The following is a 17,868-nucleotide window of genomic DNA, read 5'->3' as shown; positions in this document are numbered from 1 at the left end:
AATATAATGCCTATATATACAAGCATTTATAACCCACTCTTTAAGTGGAAAAGGTGCCAGACTGGCCTACACATCAATTAAAAATAACAACCTCACAGCCCCTTCAGGCTCACAATCTACAAATATGTGACTCATATTTGAGGAAAAGCTAAACCTGCTCTCCCGTTCCAACCTCTTTACATCATTAAAATTTCCACGTGTTTTAAAAAAACAGTAAAAACAAACGAGTCATAGACTATGAAAGCTGCAGTAACGACAATGGGTAATAAGACAACATCTATATAGACAATATTCTTATTTATTATATTTATTTGTTGCTTACTACAAAAAATGGTCTCAAAGCGACTTGCCATTTAAAAGCACACACTAAAAAAATATTGTAACAAAAAATATGTATCCATTGTAACTGACAAGGCCCAGATGCAAAAGAAAGTGAGATATATCTGCAGTATTTCAGGGATAAGGACTCCTTCGGGTTTCTCTGTATGGCCTGCAGGACTCTCCCCACGCCACCCCCCTTTCCTCTGACCACACCCCTCTACCTTTGGCCACACCCCTCCTCGTCCTCCTTTTGCAATCGCTCGCCTTGGGGTTAGGCTGCGTCCTCGAACTCTGATAACGCTTTTTGTTTGTTTTGCTTGCGTGGATGGAGGCTAGAGAGGGGTGTGCCAGTATGTAGAGAAACAAGCCTGCTGTTCAAAGCATATAAAGAGCACCCGCTGCTCCACCCGCTTTGGCTTCCAGCCCCGCCCACCGCTGGCATGTGGCTCCTGGTAGGTTGCCTGGAAGGGAATGTGGCCCTGGAGCTGAATAAGCTTCCCAGATCTCTTACCTACCTGCTAAAAAAAATCATAATCAAACAAGAACCGCAGCCACTGGGCGACCTTAAGGCTGCTTGTGGAAACTCGCACATCCAATTGAGGGAAGCAGGAAGAGGTGGACTAGTCACATGATTCCCCCCCCCCCCTGCAAATCTGCTCTGTGTGACTCCAGGCAGGAGGGCTGATCGCGGAGGTTTCCGCTCGGTGCTTCATGCAACACCTTCAAACGCGTGCCTGCACGACCGGGCCGGCGGGAGCGTTTTGTGGCATGCGCCCCTCCTTCTGGATCTGACCTACCCGCGGCGCAATTGTTCTGCTTGCTGCAGCTGCTGCTCCTGCGCGCTTTGGAACGCGGGCGCGCCTTTTGCCCGCGGACGGGGGCGCGCGCGTGGTTGCAACAAAAAAACAAACAAACCCCGTGCCGTGGCCCTTTAAGCTGCGTGTGTGGGGAGGAGACTGCCGAGAAGAAGAGAGGACTTTGGGTATAGAGAGAGGGCATTTGTGTGTGCGTGCCGAGGAGAGACCTCTGGTTTGCAGTTTGGGGAAGGATCTCTAGACTCCGCCGCCACCCTTCCTCTTTACCTCTCCGCCAGCAACACGCCTGCAAGCCCGCCTTTGCAAGCCAAAGGCTCTTAAGATCTCTAGGTCGATCTCACCGTTGCAACATTTTCTTCTTATTAAGTGTCATTGCAATAAACCAGGATTTTGTGTGTGGGTGAGAGCGATCGCTAGTACCGGGGCGTTGGGGAAGGGAAGGCACGCATCTCCTTTGTGGGTCTCCGGATTTTGGAAGCAGGTTTGCAAGACAAGGCGGGGAGAGGAGGTCGATTTTGATGCTGTAAGCATCCAGCCCCCAACGTTGGGGATAATGCATTCTGGCGAGCCCACATCCAGGTGCCTGTCTCCGTCTGTGCCGCTAAGGGGCGGTGTGGGGCATGACAACCCTTCTGCGTATGGCTCGCTACGGTAGCATTCCGCAGACACTGACATTTCCCTTCCTGTTTGGAAGCAAGCCTTGCATTGTAAAACGAAGGATCTGAGGGACTGGCACCTTGAACTTGGCCTTGATTCCCCCCCCTCACCCACCCCCTTTTCTCTCCCCCCTTTCTTTCTCTCTCTCTCTTTCCTCCCCTCCTTGGCAGATCTCCTCACACCCCCAACCTTCCCCTGTTCCCCCCTCCCCTTCCAACCTCCCCCAACACCCCTTCCTTCGTCCATGGCGGAGACAAAAATAATCTATCACATTGATGAAGAGGAGACCCCTTATCTGGTGAAATTGCCCGTCTCCCCGGAAAAAGTCACTTTGGCAGATTTTAAAAATGTCCTCAGCAACCGGCCGGTGCATAACTACAAATTTTTCTTCAAATCTATGGATCAGGATTTTGGGTAAGTTGGCATTCTATTTTTATTTGGCTTTTTTTTAAAAAAAAAGAGGTGGGGGAGGACGTTTGGAAACCCAGATCTGCTTTGCCACGTTCCTGTGTGTTTGCATGACTGCCTGAACGCAGCGTGACTTGTGTCTTTCTTAAAATGTGGCGAGCTTTCTCAAATCTGCTGGGGTTTGCGAAACAGCCCCCACTTGCCCCTATCACCAGGTTTACGCAAAGCTACTCTGAATCCACACCAGAGGCTCCCCCTCTGCCGTTATACATGTCAACCTTTGTGGGGTTGGAGGGGGGAAGGGTGGTGTTTGGAAATGACATACATTAATATCACGGTTGTAAAAAAAAGGAGGGGGGTGACATATTCCACCCTCCCCTTTGGCTGTCAAAGGAAAACTGGATCTGAAATTGTGGATTTCTTTCTTTCTGGTGGCTTTGATCAAATAAAGGGGACTCTAAGGGAAAGGGAAAGGCTCCCGATTTTACGTGGTTTACCGTTCTGGAAGCAGTGGGCATTGCCAGGTTGGTGAAGGTTTAAAGCCTGGAGGGGATGACTGCGGGGCGTCCGGATTTCCCGAAACGTGGGTCTCTGGGTAGAATCGGTGGGTCCAGCGATGATGATCATGGCTAAAAGTTCCGGGAGCAAAAAAGGGGTTGCCTCCAACTCGGACCCTCCTCAGAGTAGACCCATTGAAATGAATGGGCCTAAAGTTGGCCATGTGCCGATCAATTCCCATGTGTCTGCCCTCTGAGCAGGAGCACTGGATCCAACCCAAAAGGTGTGAGGGGCCTCTTTGCCTTACCTGCTCATAAAGGTGTTGCTTTCTGAAATCTGGGTTGCTAGTAGGGGTTTGTATTTGGCCTTAGACTTCTGGGGCCAGCTGTTTTTTTAAGGAGATGCTAAGCCCCCTCCACTGGGCAGTTCAGGGGGGCTGTGGGTGTCCCCTCTCCCAGATCTTTCGGGGTGGAAGTGGTGTGTGAATTTTTGTAGGTACCTTTGGTGGGTGGGGTCCTTTTTCATTCTTTTTTTTACTGTTTCTGCCTTGGCAGTGCCCCAGAGATGAACAAATTGTAATCCAGGGAAGGGCCATGGCTTGGGGGGCAGAGCATCTGGTTTGGCCTTAGAAGGTCCCTGGTTCAAATCCCAGTGGCATCCCCAGATAGAACTGGGAAAGGCTTCCTGCCTGAAACTCTGGGGAGCTGCTGCCAGTCAGTGTAGACAATACTGAGCACGATGGACTAAAAGTCTGACTCAGTGCAAGACAGCTTCCTATGTTTTGGTGTGGGGGCATATCCCTTAAATTTAGCTTGCCAAGGAGAACTGGGAATGCCTATTCAATTCATTTTGGCTCTTGAGAGGTGGGGAGACTTCCATCAGGAAGTACTGGGGTGTTTTTCTATTTATTTTCTTTGCTCCCCCCCCTTCCTGTTCATCCTCTCCCATTTTGGCAGCTGCAAGGCCTGGTACCGTATATGACAGTGGTCCTCCTTTAATGTCTGGGGGTCTCTGTGAAGTGGGCCTGATTGCCCTCTTTTGGGGTGGGTAGGAGCAGGGTATAGAATCATAGAAGTGTAGAGTTGAAAGGGACCCCGAGAGCCATCTAGTCCAACCCCCTGCAATGTAGGAATTGCTACTAAAGCATACCTTTAGAATCACAGAAGTAGCTTACTGGATTGCATTAGACCAATCCGTAAAAATGGAAGGCATTTCCAGATGTGCTGGGGGGGGCGCTTCCTTTTTGTTTTATTACTGACTGGTGTCAGGAGATGGAACAGAAGAGGGATGAAGAGTGTGCACAATTTGGGGGACCCGATAACCACTGGAATTCATAATACAACAACAACAGGAGCTTGTTCCTCAGAAAGGTAGAAGGAGGGACCATACTGCTTATGTTTTTTGAGAGGAGGGGGCGTATCGTCTTGTCTTGGGCTGAATTGATCACCCCCACCAGCAGTAGTGGACAAACGTATATAAATGTTAGCTGGCAGGAGCATGGCAGTCTGTGTTCCCCTGACCAACGAAGGGGTTGGCACGGAAGGGGGTTAAGACAAGGGGTGTTGTGGGTGCTGTGCCTTTTTTGCACCCTCACAATGCTTTGCTCCGGGTGGTGGGTTCCAAAATCTCCCTGCAGGAGGTTGAAGAGCTCTTTGCTTGTCTCTGGGCTGTGGAGAAAGTGGCCAAGGTATGTCCAGAGGGGAAAGGGCTCTGCCAATGCCTCCCTTGTTGTTTGGGCATCGAGAAGGGAATTAAAGAGCCCTTTGTGTTGTGTCTCAGCTTGGGAGAAATCGGGTGAGGTGCATACGGTAATAGTTCATGTGAGTGAGGTGTTGATCCTTGGAAACGTGTCTCCTCCGCTTACTTATCTCTAGTCTAGGGACACCTGCTCTGGGTGGTTCTAAAATTGCAAACTTTCTAGAAAAAGAGGCCTTGCCCCCTTTGAGGTGGGCAACTTGCATGTCTGAATGTTTCTCTACATTTTTTTAAAAGCCCCGCTCATAGAAAACTAGGCTAGGAAGCTTCTCCCTGATGTGCCGGCTTTCTTGGGGCAGGGAATTATTATTATTATTATTATTATTATTATTATTATTATTATTATTATTATTATTATTTTGCATCCAGGTGACTTCAGTCATGTGCGACCCTGCCATCAATCTGGTCGGACTCTGTTGCCTGCACTGACTGGCAGCAGCTCTCCGGGGCTTCAGACAGGGGTTGTGCCCAGTGTTACCCAGAAATGCCGGGATTTGCATGTGCAGCAAGTGCTAAAACCACTGAGATAAGCCCTTTTGCTTAAGACATGAGAACATAGGAAGCTTCCTTATATCGAGTCAGGCTATTGGTCCATCTAGCTTGGTGTTGTCTACACTGACTAGCAGCGGCTCTCCAGGGTTTGATGTGGGGGTCCCTCTCAGCCTTAACTGGAGATGACATTGAAGCTTGAACCTGGGATCTTTTGCATGCAGTGCCGATGCTCTGCCACTTAACTATGGCCCTACCCTGTATTTAGGGGCTAGAGACTAGATGAACCTTTGAGCTGACACAGCAAGGCTCTCCTTATGTTTCTACGACATAGACATTCTTTAAGGAATAAAAATATTAAGAAGTCCACCTTAAGGCCCCTTGGTGGCCCCCACCCCACACTCCCCCCAGTCTCTCCACCTCCAAGATCTGTATTGTCTGGTTCAACACACAACCACTTGTTGGCATTTAGATAATTAAAAAAGGAAGGAAGAAACCACAGGCCTCATCATCTCTGGCTCTTTGGATGGCAACCATGAATCAGCATTTGAAATCTAATAATCTCTTGGTAACAAGCCTCCCCTCCCCTCCATGTCGGACGGCTCGTACCTGTATCTATTTCCGGCACTGCGATCTTGGTGTTGTGTGTCGCCTGCAAAAAGGTCAGGCGGAGCGGAGGGAAGTGGAATGATGCAAGAGAGCCCAGTGGAAAACAGATTTGTTTTATCCTGAGTGTTTTCCTGGACACAGTCCTCTCAAGGCAGGGCACGGGCGACATCAACCCCAAAGCTGGAACAATTTAATGTTAGACTGCATACATACACCATATGTTTAAAGTGCATTTACCCCCCCCCCCAATCAATAATCCTTTGAACTGTAGTTTGTTAAGGGTGCTGGGAATTGTAGCTCCATGAGAGACAAGTTATGGTTTCTAGGTTTCTTGGGGGGGGGGCTGTTTTAAATGCATGGTGCGTATGCGGCTATTTTATTTAAATGCCAGATTCATAAGAATGTAAGACAAGACAAGGCCAAGAGCTCACTTAGCCCAGCATTCTGTTCTCTCAGTGGCTAACCATGAACCGCAGCATTAAAACAGTAGCATATTCAATGTAATCACATCAGTTAAAATTCAGAACCATCAAGTAGTTGCTGGACCCCAGCCCCCCTCGTCGTCTGTGAGCATTGGCCATGCTGGCTGATGGGGGCTGGAGTCCAGCAACATCCCAAGGGTCAGAGGTCCCCCAACCACTGTAGAAGCCAGTATATTCAGAGCCTTTTTGTACACTGAAGGGGCCAATTGTGCAGAAGGGAGTTCCACACAGTAGGGGCCACCACTGAGAAGGCCCTGAGCCTAGAAGTGACACTACCAGGCCAAGACTTTGGGGGCAGAGGTCCAGGTGCCTCCCCCCCTCAGCAGAATAGGCAGGAGGGGCCCCAAAAGCAACACAGGTTGAAGTAAGTGAAGTAATTCAGTTTACACCTGAAGTGCAAAGTGTGTGTTGCTAGGTGTTTCCAGGCTAGCTATCAGGTGGAAGGCAGGCTTCCACTTTTTTGTTGTTGCTTGCCATGGTAAGTGTGAGGTTTGCTTTCCTCCTTGGAGCTGTGAATCATTTCAGCAGTTGTGGAGGGGAGAGGAAGACTTGGATGCACAATGGCCAAACCAGATCAGCCCCCTTGTCCACTTCCTTCAGTCTTCAAATTCCTCACTCCATTTATCTATTTTATTTATTTATTGCATTCGTTTCCCCCAAGGAGCTCGAGGTCGCATATGTGGATCTTCTTCTCAAATTTTATCCTTACAATAACTTTGTAAGATAGGCCAGGCTGAGATACAGCAACTCCATGGCCGAGTGGGGGATTTGCACCCTGGTCTCCTAGGTCCTAGTCCCACACTCTAACCACTGCACCACACTGCCTTTCCCATGTGGAACTGTTGCAACCCAGAAGCATTCGGGAGCATTAGATCCTCACACACAGCAACTGCTTTTCTTAATTTCCCATTCCCTGTGGCAATTAAAGTTCCTTAACCCTGCTGACATCCAGCACCCTGGGGGATAGTGATTTTGTTAACCTGCATCAAGGAGACGGTTGCCTTGTTGATTGTCTTGCTTCTGTGCATCCGCTGGATTGCTCTGCTGTCATTATGAGTTCCTGCTCTTTGCTTGGGGTTAGGGACATAGCAAGCTGTCGAATGCCAAGTCATTTATCTGACTCAGCGTTGTCTACACTGAACGGCAGTGGCTCTCCAGGGCTTCAGGCAGGGAACCTTCCCCAGCCCTCTCCTGCCTGAAGAGCCATTGCCAGTCGGGGTTGGCAATATTGAGCTCAGTGGGCCTGTGTCTTACAGGAAGGGCCATGGCTGGGTGGTAGAGCATCTGCTTGCACGGAGAAGTTCCCAGGTTCAGGCTCCAGTATCTCCAGATAGTGGTGGGAATGGTCCCTAGCCTTAAGCCCTAGGCAGCTCCCACCATCAGTGCAGACAATACTGAGCTAGATAGACCAGTAGTCTGACTAAGCAGAAGATCTGCCTATGGTTTTTTCTTTGACTGACAGCAAATCTCAGGCACCCCCTGCTTCCTGATCCTCTTAAGTGGAGATGCTGAGGATTGAACCTGGGACCTTCTGCATGCAAAACCAGGGCTCTACTGCTGAACCACATCCACTCTTCAGAGCCCCCCAGTCTCCCCTGGCAGGGCTTGCCTAGGGTTTGAATGCCAGGATTTGAATCTCCCCGCTGTGAGGATCTTGCCTCCTAGACCAACAAGCCCCATGCCTTGTCTGTCGTGAAACCCCACCGCCTTGGGAGAGCGGTTTTGAAATTCACAGTCCAGACCCAAAGGTTGTTTTCTAAGCTGCTTGCAGGGGCAGCCGTGGTGTTTTTGATTGCAGTTGTTTGGAAGGCTAGCAAAAGCCAGGATCTCGTGAAGGCATGGGAGCTTGTATCTCATTTGATGTGGTAGTGGTACAGATTTCGGGAGTCGCTCCCTTTCTCTCTCTCTCTCTCTCTCTCTCGCCTTATCTGCAAGCAGATGCCTGGAAAGACAGACACTCTTAAATTTCTAATTAACGGCCGGATTATAGACCGTTGTTACAACTGACTTGGGAGCCACTGTAAAAAATTGGATTTACAGCTGGAAACAGCCGTAGGCAGCTCTAGGTTGCTGATGACCTCCGGCTGCCTGGAGTCAGGCGAAGAGAGGCTGAATGTGCAAAGTGTCATTATCTTCCTGTACCAGAGTCTCCCTGATGGAATCTCAGGGGTCGTCTCGAGTTCTAGCCCTGCTCAGGGTAGGCCCATTGAAGTCAGTGGGCATGACCGACCTGGGTCCATTCATTTCAATGGGTCTGTCCTGAACAGGACTTAGCTGGATACAACCTGATGTACAATCGGACAAGAGCCTTCCAGATCTGAGCCAAGCTCCGTTCAGGCCAGCGTCCAAGAGAAGCCAGCCAGTTGTTTCTAGGAAGACTACAAAGCAGAGCAGAGCCATCATGGCTAGTAACTATCAATAATACAGTAAGTAGCCTTATCCTCCAGGATCGTCCAGCAGATCCTCTTGCCTATGTAGTTCAGAGGTCCCAGGTTCATTCCCTGGCATCTCCAGATAGGACTGGAGATCTGCTACCAATCAGTGTAGACAGCACTGTGCTGGGTGGGCCAATTATCTGACTTGGCATGAGGAATTCTAAAAAGCGCCAACCGGCAAGTCAAATAAGAATAATGTTGGCACCTGTCTGCCTCAAGAGACAATGGAGCGCGTCTCTAGGGGTGAAGCCAAACCACTGCACCAAAGTGACCTCCCCGGGGCACAGGCCTGGGTGGTGTGTGTGGAGGTCCTGGGCTGCCCAAATGACAGGACCCCCCTCTCGGCCTCACTGATGTGGTCCAAAGAAAAGCAGAGCAAGACGTTTGGCAGTGGCTTGGCTGCCGGAGTTACCGGAAGGAGGCGTACAAGGCGCCATCCAACTGCCTTAGGGACTCCACTGCAGATTTGTGTAGGGTTTACTTTTTAGCCTTTTCTTCTCCCCCAAGATGTCCCACAAGGTAGCGGAGCTTTAGGGCCAGAGTTTTCCTTCTCCTAGATGGAAATAAGAATAACATAGTAAGTTATCGTAACTTAAACTTGATTTCTGGCATATGTAGGATGGGCAAGATGCTGACACCTCCTGAGGTGCTAGAATCCTTCTGCCATGCCTGCTAATTTCTCTCCCCTCCTTCTCTCTCCACATCCCTTAGCTCATAATTATGACACAACTCCTAGTTTAGCTTTCTCCAACAGGGAAAAAACCCCAACCCCCCCCCCCCAGATAGCGTCACCGGAAGCAGTACAAACCTGCGCCAACTTCATAGGAGCGAGAAGTTGTTTGCAAGCCTGACTGTGGAGTTGGGGCCTTGGCATCCCTCTTGTCTTGGGGCACTTGCATTGCTGGTGCTTCCCCCCTCAACTCTGTAATTTCTAAAGCTTCTTCATTAGTGCAATTTGCTCCGTGTGTGTGTGGGGGGGGGGGGGAATCAGCGTTGTTCATATTCCTATAGCAGGAAGGCATTGATGACTGGTGGCTGCTAGTTATTCAGCACATTCCCATCTGCTCAGGCAGGAACTGAGCAGAAGTGGAGTGCAGTGGCCTAGCTGATGGAAGTTAGGCAGCAAAGGAAACAAAAATCTGGGCTTTGTGGCTGGCTTAATATCTAACTGAGAGTTCTTGCTGATGTTTGTTGTTTGCTGCGAGCTTCCTCCTGCTTCGTCTCAGTGTTGCCCCTTGTAGAACTCAGCGAGGAGGAAGAAGATGGGGACCAAACTAGAATAAGTTGGTTTGGCTTCTCATTGGATCTGGATCTGCCTATCATCAGCTGTGGCTCTGTCCACTGTTGGGTTTCTTGCCTTTTGCCCCACCAGCCACTCATAGAATTAGGAAATTATAGAGTTGGAAGGAACCCCGAGAGTCATCTAGTCCAACCCCCAGCAATGCAGGAATCTCAACACACGGTCTCTCATCCAATTTGAAACCACACCAGACCCTGCTTAGCTTTGCAAATGTGCTAGCTAGCAAGGGGACCCCTGCCTTTCTCACTGGCCTGCAATGTTTGGAAGCTGCTGGCACAGAGACATTTTGTGCGTGTCTTTTCCCGCTAAAGAAGCCCAGCGAACCTGTGTGTCCTGGAAAATATTTCTTAATATTTTTTTCCTCTCCCCTCCGCCCCACAACCGCCCCAGCCCGCCTTCTTCCTTGTAAGTGGTAATTAGATTCCCCATTGCAGCTTGAAATGTAAAATGCAGGCTTGCTGCAGACTCCCGTTCCTGGCTCTCTTACAAGGTGGCTGTGTAGGGCTGTAATTTGGCAAGTGGTTTGCAGCTTGGCAAGCGGCCTTTCTGCCACTGAGCCAAAACAAGAAGGGGGTGGGGGGAGTGAGAGTTTTGTGTCAGGGAAGCAAATGGTTTTGTTGACTCTCTCTTTCCGCAACACACTTTTTTTGGGTGGGGGGGGGAACCGAGTCTTGCAGGGAGAGCAGCCTGTCCGGATCTGACTTAGCAGTAATACACATGTTGTCACAAGGGCACGGCCCTTTTCCTGGCTCCTCCTGAAACAATAACCAAAAGACGTAATAAATAAACCCGCAGCTTGGGAATGAAATGTGCCGCTGAGTTTGCTCCCGGGCAGAAAGAGAGTGGAGCGGCAAGCTGGAGCTTGGCCAGTATCTGGGTGCAGCACAGCGACTGGCCCCATGTCAGTTTCCTAAAATATATATATGTATGTATTTCAGCGGAATACTTGGCCAGGGCACCATAGAACCAGCGTTGCGGAGCTGGCTGCTTGTGAACTATCTTTGTTGCGGTTCTAAGCTCTGATCCGCTAGCAAAGATGGCGTAACAACGCGATTCTTTGCCTTGGCAGGTGGAAGGAGGGGGGGAAGAATCCTGAATAGCTGCAGTGGTGCAGTCAGGTAGTTTTCAAACTCTGGACTAAGTTTTACTCTGAGTGGACCCATTGAAAGTCATGAACGTATGTTAGTCCTGCCCATTATTTAATTTACTGTATTTGTTTCCAGCATTTGTATCCCAGTCTTCAGCCAAAAAGGCCTTCAGAGTGACTTACGTACAGTCCAAAAAAGACCGTCCGTACAATCTTAAAAAACATGACACGCAAGGGAAAAGGGACAGGGAGGGAAGATGAAAAAGCAAAATCAAGAGTCAGGCATCGGTTTCTAAGCATGTGTTCCTATAATGAGCAAAGGATGACACGGTTCAGGGGCAAAGAGGGGCCTGATGGAGCTGGGCCTCCAGCAGAGCTGAAGAAATCTGTCTTCTGCTTCCTGTCTCCCACTGAGGCAGCTTGGTGGAATGGCTGCCCCCAGGTGACTGTTGAGGGAGAGGAAGCCTGACGGGACTGACCTGTCGCAGCAGAGCCAAGGAGGAGTTCTGCTTCTCAGCTCTCCCAGTGCTAGAATCAGTGGGTCTACTTTGAGCTGGACTAGTATAATGGTCTTCTTGTACTCCCTCTTCTTTCGATGGGTCAAATTTGCTTACTTCAAAATTGCTACTGCGGGGGGATACTGCAAAGTGGGGTCCTAGGCCTCTGCCCCATAATCTGGTACCCCTGGGCTGCTGCTGCTGTGGTTCCAGAAACCCCACCAGCGCCCACTGTCTTGAGGAGGGTGGCCACATGATCGATGCCGTACATTTGAAGCCCATTCAACACACATTTAAGCCACTTGGCTCCCTTCCCGGCAAAGGACCCTGGGAACTGTAGTTTGTTAAAGGTGCCAGGAATTGTAACCCTGTGAGGCTGGGACTACAGTTCCCGGGATTCTTTTGGGGGGCTTTAAATTTGCATTGGGTGTTATTTTTTTAAACATACGGTGTGGATTTGCCCTTGCTGCACAGAAGACAGCTCTGTCTGACAGCTGTGTTTCCCCTCCGCTGTCAGAGGCAATGCTCCTCTGGATACAGGTTGACGTGAGTCACAAGTGGGGAGAGTTGCTGTTCAGGTTCTCCCTTTGGGTTTCCCACTAAGGCATCTGCTTGGCCCCTGTGAGAACAGGATGCTGGACTAGATGGGCCTTTGGCCTTATCCAGCAGGCTCTTATCTTCTTAAGGACTGTCTAGTTCAGGGGTAGTCAACCTTTTTATAGCCCGCGAATGCATCTTTCTTGATGGTAAAATTTCCTTACCCCCACCAATGCTTGATGGAAGCCAAAGAACCCCCTACCGCCCACCTAGAATCCTGAAACGCCCACTAGTGGATGGTAGGGACCAGGTTGACAATCCCTGGTCTAGTTTAAAGATGGTTTGAAGTTGCCATCAACAATGAGTACCCGGACAACAGACTGAATAGGCACACAACCCACCTGTTCACAGGCATCCCAACTATATTGAGATATATTGTTGTTGGTTAGTCGTTTAGTCGTGTCCAACTCTTCGTGACCCCATGGACCAGAGCACGCCAGGCACTCCTGTCTTGCACTGCCTCCCGCAGTTTGGTCAGACTCATGTTGGTAGCTTTGAGAACACTGTCCAACTATCTCGTCCTCTGTCGTCCCCTTCTCTTTGTGCCCTCCATCTTTCCCAACATCAGGGTCTTTTCCAGGGAGTCTTCTCTTCTCATGAGGTGGCCAAAGTATTGGAGCCTCAGCTTCACGATCTGTCCTTCCAGTGAGCACTCAGGGCTGATTTCCTTCAGATTGGATAGGTTTGATCTTCTTGCAGTCCATGGGACTCTCAAGAGTCTCCTCCAGCACCATAATTCAAAAGCACAAATTCTTGGGTGATCAGCCTTCTTTATGGTCCAGCTCTCACTTCCATGCATCACTACTGGGAAAACCATAGCTTTAACTATACGGACCTTTGTAGGCAAGGTGATGTCTCTGCTTTTTAAGATGCTGTCTAGGTTTGTCATTGCTTTTCTCCCAAGAAGCAGGCGTCTTTTAATTTCATGACTGCTGTCACCATCTGCAGTGATCAAGGAGCCCAAGAAGGTGAAATCTCTCACTGCCTCCATTTCTTCCCCTTCTATTTGCCAGGAGGTGATGGGACCAGTGGCCATGATCTTGGTTTTTTTTTTATGTTGAGCTTCAGACCATATTTTGTACTCTCCTCTTTCACCCTCATTAAAAAGGTTCTTTAATTCCTCCTCACTTTCTGCCATCAAGGTTGTGTCATCTGCATATCTGAGGTTGTTGATATTTCTTCCGGCAATCTTAATTCCGGCTTGGGATTCATCCAGTCCAGCCTTTCACATGATGAATTCTGCATATAAATTAAATAAGCAGGGAGACAATATACAATTGAGATATATATTGTGTTCCTATTTAAATCAGAGTAGCTCTTTTTCTGCTTTTGCATCTATACACAGAGTTTGCAAATGTTACACAACACTGCCATCCTCTTTCTCTCTCATTAATTGGTCTTATTGTTATTTTTAGGTGTGTGTGTGTGCATATGTTAGACTTAATTGTTCACTTGATACGTTGTGAGCCACTTTGGGCGCAGTTTTATGGACAAGTGGTATGCAGATAATAAAACCGTAGAACTGCAGAGCTGGAAGGGATCCCCAATTCCCTGCAATGCAAAAATTGCAGCTAAAGAATCCCTGACAGATGGCCCTCCAACCTCTGTTTAAAAAGCTCCAAAGAACAGGGGATTAAGATGTAACCTGGAAAGAGGGCAAGGCATGGCTGGCTGGCATCCTGAACAGGAGGGCTCCCCGGGGCAACAGTTTGTTGCCGGCACTACTTTTCTCCTTAAAGTGCCCAAAGAGGGCTCAGAAAATCGGGACTCTTGTTTTGCAAGTATTCAGAAAGTAGAGGCTGTTCTTGGTAAACCCAGGGCAGTTGGAGCGAATGCATAAAAATGGGGATCGGGTAAGTTTTTGGAACTCCCCCACCCCAAGAACTGTGGGAGCTATAGTTGAGATCTTGCAAAGCTACAGTTCCCAGCACCCTTGACTTCCCAGGCTTCTCTGTGTATGTGGGTGGGGAGTTGTGTTCTTTAAGTGGACTGTGTGTCTGTTGCCTGTGGCTAGCCTTCGCAAACCATTTCCAGCCGTTTCTCCTTCGCCAGCTCCCTGACAGCCCTGAGCAGGAACAATCTCTCTCGTGGTCTGGGTGGGGCACATTCTTTTATTACCCGCGGATGCTATGAAAACACAGCCGGGGGATGCAGGGGACGAGGGCCCTTTTCCTGTGGCTTCTGTGCTCCGGAGGGGAAGAACAGCTAAGCAAAACAAATCAATCAGGGGGCTCTGATCTCTGTGGGCCTCCCCTCTGAGTGAGCTCCCAGGCAAAAAAGGGAATATACAGTTTATTGTCTTTTATGCTCGTTCAGCTTTAAATCTGCACCTGATATGTGGAAAACTTCTACTGGTATTCTGCAAGGAATAGGATAGCTCCATGGGTAGAGCATGAGACTCTTATTCTCAGGGTTGTGGGTTTGAGATCCATGTTGGACAAAAGGGGGTTGGACTAGATAACCTTTGTGATCCCTTCCAACTCTTAAGATTCTAGGATTCAACCTTGATTCCATCTCTCTATGTTAGTGGTAGAGAACCTTCTGGGCAACCCTGGGAGAGGGCATAGGTGGTGGACTCTCCTTCCTTGTAGGTTTGTACAGAGGTTGGATGGCCCTGTACCAGGGATTCTTTGGCTGTGTGATTCCTCCATTGCATGGGGTTGGACTAGGTGACCCTCGGGGGTCCCTTCCAACTCTACAGTTCTATGACTCTGTGGCTGGAGAGCTGCATCACAAAATTCAGACAAGAGCAGATCTCGAGGGTTAGCCGTGTTTCATGGCTGAGTTCCACGCAGTGAAAGGAAGCAGGCTACTGTATATCGGAGGCTGACTTCTACAGAGACAGGCAACTTCTCCATCTAGCTCTGTTTCAGCAGCTCTCCAGGGTTTCAGGCAAGGAGTGTCTCCCCCAGCCTTACTTGGCGATGCTGAGAATTCAACCTGGGACCTTCTGCATACAAGACAGATGCTCTACCACTGAGCTGTGGCCCTTCCCTCTGACTCCCACCAGCCTCAGCTCACATGGGATGATGCGAGTTGTAGTCCAACTCGGCTACCCCTGTGTTAGCGATAGGTGCACTCAATTAAGACACAAAACCGGCTGCCACAAGAGGTCTTGGGCAGCTTCAAAAGAGGGATCCAGCCAGTTCATTTAGCGGGGAGGATTGGTTTATCAGCGACTATCGGCCATGACAGCCCGATGGAGCCTCTTCGTTCAGAAGCAGTTTGCCTGTGAATATTCCGTGGTGAAAAGCAATAATGAGGAGAGGGCTGTTGCCTCCCTGCCCTGCTTAGAGGCTTCCGGATTGGCAACTCTGCAAAGTGGAATACTGAGCTTAGATAGGCTTTGGGTCTGATCCAAGAGGCCTGGAAGTGAGCTTGGAATCGTGAACTTGGAAATGGGAGTATCTCTCTTGTGAACTCTCGGTAGCCTCTGGCATTCCCCAGGCAAGGGTGTGTGGATGGACCACCTAGCAGGCTCACATTTCGGAAAATATCCTAGTCAAGGAAGCATCTGTTGAGTGTAATGCTTGAAACATCTGCCTTTGGGGAGCGGATATATACTTCCCTGCCTCCAAGCACCAATCACACACCTTTTCGTTTCCCATGTAATGAGGGCAGGGGAAAAAGAGATTTCTTTCTCTCTTCTCTCTCCTTTGTGACTTGGGCCAGTGCTTGTAGGCTGACAGCAGGCAGAAGAGGTCAAGCACACCCTGTAGCTGTAGCTGAGAATCTGCACCCTGATTTCTCCAGAGGGAGAATCTTCATGTTCACACACCCCGTTTGTATTGGGCTTTTAGAATTGTACAACCTGGGGTTGCATCCAATGCTTTACTTGCTCAGCATAGTCCCGTTGAAAGTAATGGGCCTAGGTTAGTCATGACCACTAATTTCAATGGATGCACCCCTTGGAAAGGGGTCTTAGAAGTCATTTAGCCTAACCCTCTTTACTCGATGCAGGAAATCTATGTCTACAGCACCCCTGACAGATAGCTGTCCAGCCCCTGTTTAAGTATCTCCAGTAAAAAATCCAGCGTAGTGATAAAACTGCTGGCATATTTGCAAAGCTAAGCAGGGTCCGGTCCAGTTTCGGATTGGATGGGAGACTGCATGTTGAGATTCCTGCATTGCTGGGGGTTGGACTAAGAACCCTTGGGGTCCCTTTCCAGCTCTACAATTCTATGATCCTCAATATGTCTGTCCATGATGTGAGATGACTGGCAGGTGGGTTGCCCCACCCACCTGCCAAAGTCATCCCTTAGGTTTGGAGAAAGATAGCGCTCTGGCCCGTTGGACCAAAAAGGTTCCCAACCCCTGATCTGGTGTCTCAGGAAGAAAGCTAAACTCAAACACTTCCCCCTAGCATGCTATATTTCTGTGTGCAGAGAGAACTGTGGGTTGTCCTCTTCCCCAGTAGAACACCCAAACAACCTTCCCTGCACATGGAAATACAGCATGCTAGGTGGGGCCAGTCAGAACTAGCCTACAGACCAATGGCCTTTCAGATATTGCTGAACCACAGTTCTCATCAGCTTCAGCCACATCAGCAGCAGTCAGGGATGATGGGAGTTGTAATCCAGCAGCATCTGGAGGGTTACAGGGTTCCCATCCTTGCCATAGAGTAGTGTTTCCCAAACTTGGGTCTCCAGCTGTTTTTGGACTACAACTCCCATCAACCCTGACCATTGGTCCTGGTAGCTAGCGGTGATGGGAGTTGTAGTCCAAGAACAGCCAGAGGCCAAGTTTGGGAAACACTTCTCCGGCCTACATTCCTGACTGCCTCTCCAGCTCTGGGCCCCTGTCTACTTCCTGGTTCAGCTATCTAAGAGGGGAGACCACCTCCTAAGGAAACATGAAGTAGTAATTTAATTAAATTACAATCAATCAATCAATCAGATGTTCTGAAAAGGAATGTTGCAGAGCTTGGAAGGCCTTCGGAAAACAGCAACCAAAAATGATCAAGAGGTCGGATGTCTCCCTTATGACGAAAAGCCACAACATTCAGGGCTCTTTAATTAAATTAACTAACTAACATTTAATTAGAGAAAATATAGGTAAGGGAGACATGAGAAAAGTGCATAAAATAATTCAAGTGGCTAGAGGAAAGTTTTCTCTTGTAACACTAGGACTCCTGGCCAACCAATGAAGCTGAATGTTGGAAGATTCAGGAAAGATAAAAGAGATGACTTTTACACGCAATGTGCCAAGTTAAGTTTAGGATTCGTTCCTGCAGGAGAGGTAGCAATGGCCACCAGATTGGATGGCTTTAAAATAGGATTAGAGAAAATTTGTGGAGAGGAAGGCTTTTGGTAGCTTTTGGTAGGTTTTGGTAGCTACTGGCCGCAATGGCTATGTTCTGCCTCTGCTGTTGGCAACAGTATGCCGCTGAATAGCAATTACTAGGAATGGCAGGTGGGGAGAGTGGCTGTTTCACTTAGGCGATGCTTGCGGTCTTCCCACAGGGACATCCAGTTGAGAACAGGGTGAAGGGCCTATGGCCCAGTCTAGCAGGGCTCTTACAAGTAATAAAATGTGATTAGAATTCGAGCACCAAATATCTGTAAAGGCCGAAGAGTGGGCAGGCATGATCCAATGCCTAGTGGCCTCTTTTTGGCTCCGTTTGAGACCTCTGGTGGCCTTACCCAGCTGTCCAAACAAGGACCACTGTGACAGGGCTTCCTTCAGAATCTGGGCTAAAAGTCTGGTTGTCTTCTGACAACTGCCATTCAGCACCCTCCAGTTCTAAAGGGTTTTTGTATTATATAGCATGCAAGAGAATCGATACGGATTGATTTTTCTTTTGGTGCGTGCAGTTGTCTGGGCATGCAATTTTCTGACTTGGGGGTGTGAGGAGGGAGTGTTTGCTGCCTTTTGCACAGCTGGACCATGTTATATTTTTGAGATTGCAATGGATTTCT

The 17,868-nt window shown here is 49.0% G+C and overlaps 1 protein-coding gene across 2 annotated transcripts in view; it reads left to right on the top strand.

Annotated features, from left to right (window-relative positions):
• Positions 1 to 1,024: 1,024 nt before the first annotated feature.
• The window catches only part of DVL1 (dishevelled segment polarity protein 1), a 93,547-nt gene continuing 76,703 nt past the window's right edge, over positions 1,025 to 17,868 (top strand). Inside the window, exon 1 of one of the 2 annotated variants that reach the window (XM_035121027.3) lies at positions 1,025 to 2,207. In XM_035121027.3, the coding sequence (XP_034976918.2) occupies positions 2,038 to 2,207 (170 nt within the window). In that variant the 5' untranslated portion in view covers positions 1,025 to 2,037. The remainder of the gene's footprint in view (positions 2,208 to 17,868) is intronic. The other variant, XM_035121026.3, reaches the window with a different exon arrangement.

The sequence above is a fragment of the Zootoca vivipara genome, chromosome 6, assembly GCF_965207765.1.
Source record: "Zootoca vivipara chromosome 6, rZooViv2.hap1.1, whole genome shotgun sequence".
Classification (NCBI taxonomy): domain Eukaryota; kingdom Metazoa; phylum Chordata; class Lepidosauria; order Squamata; family Lacertidae; genus Zootoca; species Zootoca vivipara.
The sequence above is the reverse complement of the archived record's forward strand: the minus strand, read 5'-3'. Positions and strand labels throughout refer to the sequence as shown.